Here is a 9432-nt window from a genome sequence, read left to right as displayed (position 1 = left end):
GTCTTCTGTGATGCATGTGATCAAATTGAGTTTATTTAAAGGTTAAATAATTCCGGCACTTTCTGACGAAATGTGAAATTTGACAAAAATAGTCCAGGTATATTTATTTGACTTTATACTCATTTATTGCACACAAATTAACTCTTATTCATTTCTAATTAAGCATCAATTGTATAGTATTGAAACTTGATAAGTTGAATCAGCTGATTTAATAACTAATGCAGTTTGAATACTGTTCAATAAGAAAGAATATTTCCCCAAATAAAAATAGGACAATATTCAATAAAGTATATACTTAAAAGATCAAGATAAAACCGACAACACAACAGGAGCTCCAGGAAATCAAGGAAAAGCCTGAACAAATAAAAATGTCTTAAGATGTTTCTTGAAGGAGTCAGTGATTGTTTAAGCGCTTTGTGACCCTGGTCTGGAAAAGCACTATATAAATAAAAATTACTTACTTACATACATTTAATACACGTTATTTCCACCAAAACTCTGTGTACGTTCGTATTTTTTGAAACAAAATAAATGTTACACAAACGAAGAAATAAAATACTTTATTATGTAAAAAAAAGGAAACCCTACAACATATTAAAACAAGATTCATCATAAAAGGAAAGGTGAATCAAATCCATTAATATCTGACAACTAAAGGGTTTAAAAGTCAAAATATCTGACATATTAAATCCAGTTTAAAGCTTAAATAATGAGCCTCGGTTCCAGCAGGGAGTCCCATCGTTCAGTGACCTGTGGGGACAAAAAAATATGCTCATCAAAGATGAAAACAAGAGGGAACACAAGATATGATTTTCATTTTCAAAGATGAAGTTGAATTCTGAAAAAACACTCTCCATCCAGCAGAGACACCAGCTCCCTTATACACACACCCATAAACGGCTACTCTTTGTAGCTTGGGTTTGTTTATTACAGTCGTGTAAAGTGAATAAATCTGCAAAAAAGTACATGTCATATGAATGTTTTAATACCATTACCTTTGATCCTCTGGACACAGCATACTCCACTCGCTCTGAGCCGTCTGGGTTCGAGTACACCAGGTCAAATCTGCCCGGCTCTAGAGCAACAGCTGGAGAAGAAAAAAACTGCTTTTTATTTTATGCAATTAGATGTGAAATGTATATTACAATAATATAGAAACAGATTTGGAAATCCTGTCGCCAGGTCAACATTGCAAGTAATATAACAAACCAGATAATTGACTTGACTAATACATTTACCTTGTGTAGTGTTCAGCAGCTCCAACTCAATCTGTTGGCTGGTGTAATCAAAGCTTATAACCTTTCCCTCCTGAAAACACATTTTTGGTTCATTTATTCTCACATTAACTGCAGTTTGAGAAAGACCAGTCTTAAGAGATCGTACCAACAGAACAACAATATGCTCAGTGAATGTTTTCAGTTGGAACAAGTTTGAAAATGCTGCTCTATTAATTTCTCCTTGATGGTGAAGATGCTTCTGGAATAGATCTCTTGTAACTATTACATTTCCATTGTTTAAACACTGTACGAATCTACCAATTCTTTATATTCCAGTGATACACTTTCCAACTCTATTAAAGCATTACAAATCTTTACGTACTATTAAATACAATTTGTATCAAATTAATTAAAACACAATACAAAAAACATGCATTACTTGTTTAGTGTTTCAAATATATTTCTATAGTTGCTTTATTTAATTTATTAATTAATCTTAATCATTTCCTTCTTTCCTTTTGCTGGACAGAGAAATGCAATGTGCCCTCTGCAGAAATGTAATGGTCCAGCCCTGCTTTAAATAGCTGACTTTAAAAGTATATTTTCATCATTTGATACAAGGTCACACATCTTACTCACCTTATAGTCAGACACTTCTGGTGAATAATTCTCTGTCAACTCCAGCAGCTGTAGAAGATGTAGAAGATGATCGATCACAAAAGGAAAATAATAGTTTGTATATAATAACTACAATAATCAGGTTTCGAGCTATGCTATCAATGCTAACAAAACAACATGCTTGCAGCTTATTGAGGCATCCAGGTGTCTTATGTCTATCTTCAGTTTGTATATAATAGAACTATTTTCTATTCAGATAAGAAACAATGTCTGATGATGGATTCTGCAAACACTCATTTGGGGTTTTACCTTAAAGGCTAGCTTCTGTCCCACTGGTGGGGGGGCAGCCAAAAGAGGCATGACACTGTAGTCTGGTTTGGGGATTTTGGCTGCGTTCTAGAGAGAGAAAAATCAGACTCACTATTTATCATATCAGAACAATACATTGAGAACCATGAAAACCCAATCTGGCCCACCATGTCATTTTTGGGGCCCTTCGGACCGTTTCTCAAAATACAAGTAGATAAATGTTATGGTTAATACAATGACTCAAGATAGGGATTGAGCCAAGAACAGGATCAGAGATGATCAACATGAACAATTGAGACTTTAAACAACAGTAAAATGGGAATTAGACAACCTTATAGACAATTTGTTAAATAAAGAGGATGTTCCGCCTGTGATTAAGAGCGCGAAAGATTTTGGCCCGTTGTGTGATCATTTTAGATTTACTGGAGAACGATTAAAGTAATGAAGCAAAATATGGCCTAACTTTTATACAATATAGCGATGTGGGATAAAAGTAAATGATTGGGAAAATTCATAAAGACTAATTAAAAAGAAATACTCATAACGGTCATTTGACTTGTAATAAATGATGATTGTTTTAACAACATTTAAATATGAATGTTTAAAAACAACACATCTGCATTTCAAGTTGACCATGACATTAAAAGTTCTGTTATGAATCGTAGAGTTTCAGATACGTTTTTAACACAGATTTCAAGCGCTTTGTGACCCTGGTCTGCACAAGCGCTCCACAAATATAAATTACTTACATGTAAAGTACTCTGAAAGAAATTGACTCTCTAAATAAAGTTCTATTGGTGAATAATAACACGCTAAAAGTAGGGAAATATGATTCCAGTTTGGAGATACAGCAGAGTAGAAATGAAACTAGGTTTTGCAAACGTAGACCAACCTGGACAACGACTGATGTGTTTCTCAAAATGTCAGTGTGGTAGGAGGGTTCCTGGTATCCATTAGAGTTGCCAGGTCTTTCTCTAGCCCGACCAAACTCTCCACCAACATTTCTCTGAGGCCCAGTACCCCGACCCCGACCCCGTCCAAATGAATGACCGTTGATGTTAAGATCTGCCGGCTGTCTTGGAGCGTGGATAACAAACTCAATCTCCTCTTCCTCGCTCATAGGCTGGTCGAGGTTTGACGCCTCCTGGGATTTGGGCTCATGGTAGGTTTTGAACTCCGTCTTGTCCTTTATAGGCTTTGCCTGTTTCTGGATCGAAGGGATAGTTTTGGAAGATGTCGGAGAAGAAACGGCTGATTTGGATTTAAGCAGTTTCTCAGGGACTGTTGGAAACTTCTGAGGTTTGGATGCTGCTTTTTTAGGAGCAACATCCTCCTCACTACTACTACTACAAGTACTACCACTACTGCTGCTGCTAGAATTCACAGGTTTGGTTTTATGCATTTTTGATTTATTATTATTTTCCTGCTGGTTTTTGGATGGAGCCTGTTTTACACTAGAAAGGTTTGTTTTGGAAGATGTCGGAGAAGAAATGGATGGTTTGGAATTTAGTTTCTTGGGGACTGTCTGAGCTTTGGGTGCTGCTTTTTTAGGAGCAACATCTTCCTCACTACTACTGCTGCTGGAATTCCCAGGTTGGGCTTTATTTGTCTTTGATGCATCATTACTTTGCTTTTTCTTCTTCTTCTTCTTCTTGGGTGTTGTCGCCGACTTGGCTGCAACGGTCTTGACATTTTCCTCCGACAACTTTTTCTTCTTCCTAGATTCCTTTACCACAGAGTTCTTGCTTTCATCATCTTCAGAAACTATCTTATCCTCCACCTGCTTCTCCTTAACACTTTTTTTCCTCTTCTTCGTCTTCCATTCCACATCCTCCGCCGCCTCGGCCGGAACATCCGCCTCTACGTCTCTCCGTCTCTTTCGGCTTGGCTGTGCAGGTGAGTCGCTGTGTCCATTCACCTGAGGGACAGTATCAAGTCTGACCCTGTCAGAAAATAATAAGAATTCATCTTTGATCAATTATCAAACATTTTGACTGATTCAGCAACTTATAACTGTAAACTTTATTTGTGACAAAGTTGGGTGATAGGATGTCCTGGTCCACACACGGACTCACCTGACGCAGTCGTTGTCACGCACCAGCGCCACGCTCTCCGTGTGCGGCAGGTAGCAGTCGTCGAGGAAGAGGCTGAGGATGCTGCCCGGGCTGTACTCGAACTTGTCTCGAACCAGGCTCTCCAGGTCGGTGATGAAGCGGCACGAACTCGTGTCCACGAGCATCCAACACATGCGACAACCGGCCACTGAAGGAGGCGGGAAGTCGAAGTGAAGGCGCACGCGAATGCAGCTCTTACTGGGCGCCGCCATGACAGTCGCTAGTGCTGCTGCTGCTGGACGGACGCGCGTTGGCGGTTCGATGACGTCATATCCGATTTACAACGGAGTCCTTTCGTAAAGTAAAAACGTAAAACTTTTAAACTTATAGTAAAACAAAGCTGTTGTGTTACTAACTATGAAAAACAACGGCGTAAAAAAAAAATATATATATACAAACTTCAATAAATGAACTCCATTTCCCATATAAAAAAGTAGTGTGCAATGTTTTAGAATTAAAAAAAATAAAGGAAAACGTTTCTACACTTATTAACCAATATTTAAATCTTATAAAAAATGTTAACGTTTTTTTTCTTTTCTTTTACTAGGTCAGCTGATTAAATAGTCACATGACGTTGGGTGACTGCGTCACGTGACTCATAAGGACGCCAGTTCCCTCGAAGTTTCTGAACGGATACGATGGGTCTGATACCTACTGTTTCACGGCTGGTTCTTCTGTCCTTTCTGCTAGCTTCAGGTAGAAAACGTTCACACATTCGAACAGAGATATTAGTGTGTGGCATGTTTTGAAGTGTAACTATAGAGAGGCTAGAACTATAGCAGTGTGTGTGTGTTTTTGTTTTCATTTTTGTTCTTCTCGCAGGCGCGTGTGCTCCCACAGAACCAGAGGAGCAATGGGGATATGTGGACGTCAGGGAGGGAGCTCACATGTTCTGGTGGCTGTACCGGTCTGACAGCCAGGCTGCCAAATACACGGACCTTCCTCTGGTCATGTGGCTCCAGGTAGGGTTCTATCTAAATCATCACCTACAAGCCTTAAGAGTAAAGTTATGTTATTATTCAAAATGATTAACTTTTAAGCTGAGTCATTTAAAAAATGTTAAATCTTATTGTCAAAATTAATAATCGGCTTTACATTTTTAACATTTTAAACGAACGATTTCTATCTTGGATCTATTCGTCTACATATGAAGGGGTCTTTCTTTTGTCTGTCTAAGGGGGGACCAGGAGGATCCGGGACTGGCTTTGGGAATTTTGAAGAAATCGGACCGCTGGATCGCAATCTTCAGCCTAGGAAGTACAGCTGGGTAAGAGATTTATTTGTTTAGTTGTAGATACATATGAGATTCATGAGAAAATTCCAGTTGAACTGGAAATCCATCCAAGTTTTTTTTTTCCCTCTAAAAAGACAAAAACAAATCTCAGATAATAATTCAATCAAATGTTTCTCCGGTCAATGTTTCTTCAATTCATTGTTTTGCCAATAAAGAGATGTTCGTTCACTTATCGACTACCTACGTTACCACCTCTGGGGCATTCAAATGTGATACAGTGAATGATTTAAGCACTCTGAGGAAGTACAAAGTTGAACAGATGACTGTGGTCAGCAGGTTTGTGGTAACAATACCCAACATCTCCCGTTTAACATTTAACTCGTGTTAAAAGAGGAACATTAAAAAAAATGCAATTGCCGTCATCTGAATGTAAACGTATGTGCCTCCTCAGGTCCAGACAGCCAGTGTTCTGTTCGTGGACAACCCTGTAGGAACAGGCTTCAGCTACACGGACAGTCCAGACGCTTTTGCTACTGACGTTGCCACCGTTGCATCTGACATGATGGTCCTGCTGACGCACTTCTTCAAAGCGAGAAAGGAGTTTCAGGTACGTCTTCTTTCACAACCCCTTCGAAAGTTACACATGTGTACTAAAGTTTGTGAATAAAGTTCATCAATGTATGTTTTTGTGCTTTTCTCCCACAGACCATCCCTTTCTACATCTTCTCTGAGTCATATGGTGGAAAGATGGCAGCAGCTATTTCACTGGAGCTGACCAAGGCAAGCATGCACGCACACATGTATATACACACAAGCACGTATTATACACACATATATAAACACGCATGCTTATAAAAACACACAGACCTTCACATAGACAAAGAGATGCTCACAGTCACACACACATGCATATAAAACACATACAGAGACCCACACATGCATGTAGATATTGAACACACAACTTAACGCAACACATGCAGGCTGTGCACACGAATACATAAAATAAAACACACACACACACACACACACACAGACCTGCAATTACCCACCGAAATGGACACGAACATACACATACTATACATGCCGTACCCCCGCACACAAACAGACCTACACATGCACACATTGATGGACACAAACGCATTACTCTGTACATATAGACTCGCACACAGACCCACACGTAGAATCACACACAGACCTACATGTACACACACATAGAAGATGCACACAGTAACGCATTCTATAAACGCAAATGCAGCACAAACGCACACACATACAGACCTACATATCTAAACGCATGCACGCCTACGTACACACAACAAACTAATGAAGGTCAAAAGTTGTTCAACGACTCTTCTTTCAAATGAGTGGCTCAAGAGGTGTGGGAACTGTTGAAAACAACGCTATAGGAAAAATAACTTATTAAGAAGAGCACAAGAGCAATAAAATAAATCAAAACTGTAAATATAGTATACTTTGCCTGATCAGCCTTTCAATCTTTTGTGGCCCTTTCGGACTTGTAGTTGTGTAACTCTGCTCTAACTATTGATTGATGCACAGCAGTTCTGCAGGAGTCACATATTGTTGTTTTTCCATTTGCAGGTGATGTCACAGGGAGTGTTGAAGTGCAATTTTGCTGGTGTGGCACTTGGCGACTCCTGGATTTCTCCTCTTGGTCAGTATGATTGAGATTTTACAAGTTGATAAAAGATAAAATGTTTCTTTTAAACTCTTATAATATGTCGTACTTTTACGTTTTTAGATTAACTTTTCTCTACCTTCCTCCACAGACTCGGTCATGACCTGGGGGCCTTACCTCTACTCTACGGTAAGTACAGGTCAAAGGTCAGAGACTATTTCCACTACATCCCGTCTGGTTCTGTACAGTCTCTGCTGGACGACGTCGGCTTGGCAGACGTGAACGGAGCGGCGGCGGCGGTGAAGCTGGCAGTGGAGAAGCAGCAGTTTGAAAAAGCGACAGAACTCTGGTCCGTGACTGAGACGGTGGTGGAGCAGGCGAGTTCTTTATCTAACCTTTTATGATGGAGGCATGAGTCTCATTCAGACGTTTGACTCTCAGAACACGAACGGAGTCAACTTTTACAACATCCTGACACCAGACGTGGAGGAGGGTCAAGTGTCTTCTGCAGGAGGAAACTACATCAGTGAGACTCGTTTAAATTCTTTCGACGTCACCTTCGCTGTGACCTTTCAACCTTGTTTCCTGTCCAGCTCAACTGACACGTCGCCACATCAGGCCTCTCCACAGCCAGTCCCTGAGTCAGCTGATGAACGGACCAATCAGAAAGAAGCTGGGCATCATCCCACATAATGTCACCTGGGGAGGTAACACTGTTAATTAAAAAGAGATTCACCTTTACATAATAACTTGTATACATTTCTCATATTTTACAAAATGTTTAGTCTTTCATCAGACTAATTAATAATGTTTATTAAAAGTACATACCAAACTTTTTTCTTAAAGTCGAAATAACCAGAAATCAGTTTGATGAACTATTGGTTTCTGATTTTTAAATAAATGTAGATAAAAATCATATTGAGATGATGGAAAATTAGATCAGAAAACAATGTTTAGTGGTTGTTTGTGGACATTTTCTGTATGTAAACAATGACTTTAAAAGTTGCTATACAGAAGATTGAAACCTTCATTTCTGGCGCCCCATTTGTTAACATGGTGTTATTGCTAAATGTAAAGTGAAAACTAAATTCTTTACAACCAGTAGAGTTTAAGAAACGAGAGAAATATATTTTTCTGCGCCTGGTTTTCTTCTTCTTCTTCTGGAGGCGTTAAAAATGTCCTCTTAGTACTTCAGCCATAATGGAAATGAATGCAACTGCCGTCTCTTAACCGTCTGTCTTATCAATTTTTGGTTGGTCGTCATGTGACCGAGCAGGTCACCCAGGTAAAGTTGTGTAGTGAAGAGCTTTGCTTAAATAAGAGTACAGAGCTAATCAAACCTTCAGTGAATCATGCGACACACAGACGATCACATGACGACTTGGAAACATGTCAACATTTATTAAGAAAATACAAATAACAAAAATGTTAAAACACTTCCCATTAAATTTCCATACAGTTTGGAAGATGTACATTTTGCTTCTACTCAATTCTATAAAAAGGTTGTTTTTTTTGGTCCCTTAAACCAATCATTACAGAAAACGTGCATATTGTATATTGATATATTGTGTTGTTCTCCTTTTCTGTCCAGGTCAAGCAGAGGATGTGTTCAGCTACATGTCAGGAGACTTCATGAAGCCTGTAGTCGACATTGTGGACGAGCTCCTGTCAACTGGTGTCAATGTGACCGTGTACAATGGACAGCTGGACCTTATTGTGGACACCATGGGTAAAACTCATTACCGCACCTCTTGTGTTAACTTCATAACTCAAGATATGTGCTGCAGGTCAAGAGCAGTGGGTGAAGCAGCTGAAGTGGAAGGGAATTGCTCTTTTTAACACTCTCAGGTGGACACCCCTCGACGACCCTGTGGCCCCAGGTGTCACGGGAGCCTTCTACAAGCTATACAACAACTTTGCCTTCTACTGGATTCTCAAAGCGGGTCACATGGTAAGTAGTGAGCCAGATTTTTTTTTTTTTAGGTAAAACTTTAAGGAACATCTTGACGCTCCTTCTTTGTTGACAGATTCCATCGGATCAGGGCCCGATGGCTCTGCAGATGATGAAGATGATCACTCAGCAGGAGGACTGACGTCAGCCCTGACAATCACATGATCAGCAGCTCAACCAAAAAACAATTCAGTTTTGAAATGCACTTGAATAACAATATGCAAATAAAGCAGTATTTTCTTACTTTGAAAATATATTTTGTACAAGATTTGATTTTTCAAAAATAAACGTGTTCAACTGTTTCTCCCTCAAGTTCCACCTACTAAACACTTGCTAGTCGGGGTGTGTATTAG

The 9432-nt window shown here is 39.4% G+C and overlaps 2 protein-coding genes across 2 annotated transcripts; one reads left to right on the top strand and one right to left on the bottom strand.

The window, feature by feature from the left end:
* Positions 1 to 605: 605 nt before the first annotated feature.
* coil (coilin p80) lies at positions 606 to 4471 on the bottom strand. The gene is made up of 7 exons (XM_087809982.1): positions 4220 to 4471; positions 3037 to 4087; positions 2145 to 2231; positions 1857 to 1904; positions 1239 to 1308; positions 996 to 1087; positions 606 to 750 (listed from the first exon to the last, which is right to left on the bottom strand). Exons 1-7 carry the CDS (start codon positions 4468 to 4470, stop codon positions 703 to 705), a joined length of 1647 nt encoding a protein of 548 aa, XP_087666108.1. The 5' UTR covers position 4471; the 3' UTR covers positions 606 to 702.
* A 360-nt stretch (positions 4472 to 4831) lies between these two features.
* On the top strand, positions 4832 to 9381 carry scpep1 (serine carboxypeptidase 1). The gene is made up of 13 exons (XM_087809981.1): positions 4832 to 4954; positions 5081 to 5220; positions 5436 to 5525; positions 5944 to 6099; positions 6198 to 6272; positions 7092 to 7164; positions 7280 to 7317; positions 7377 to 7505; positions 7570 to 7654; positions 7722 to 7835; positions 8720 to 8857; positions 8916 to 9079; positions 9156 to 9381. Exons 1-13 carry the CDS (start codon positions 4897 to 4899, stop codon positions 9219 to 9221), a joined length of 1326 nt encoding a protein of 441 aa, XP_087666107.1. The 5' UTR covers positions 4832 to 4896; the 3' UTR covers positions 9222 to 9381.
* The last annotated feature ends 51 nt before the right edge of the window (positions 9382 to 9432 follow it).

The sequence above is a fragment of the Callionymus lyra genome, chromosome 15, assembly GCF_982586985.1.
Source record: "Callionymus lyra chromosome 15, fCalLyr1.hap1.1, whole genome shotgun sequence".
In the NCBI taxonomy this organism is placed as follows: Eukaryota; Metazoa; Chordata; class Actinopteri; order Syngnathiformes; family Callionymidae; genus Callionymus; species Callionymus lyra.
The sequence above is the reverse complement of the archived record's forward strand: the minus strand, read 5'-3'. Positions and strand labels throughout refer to the sequence as shown.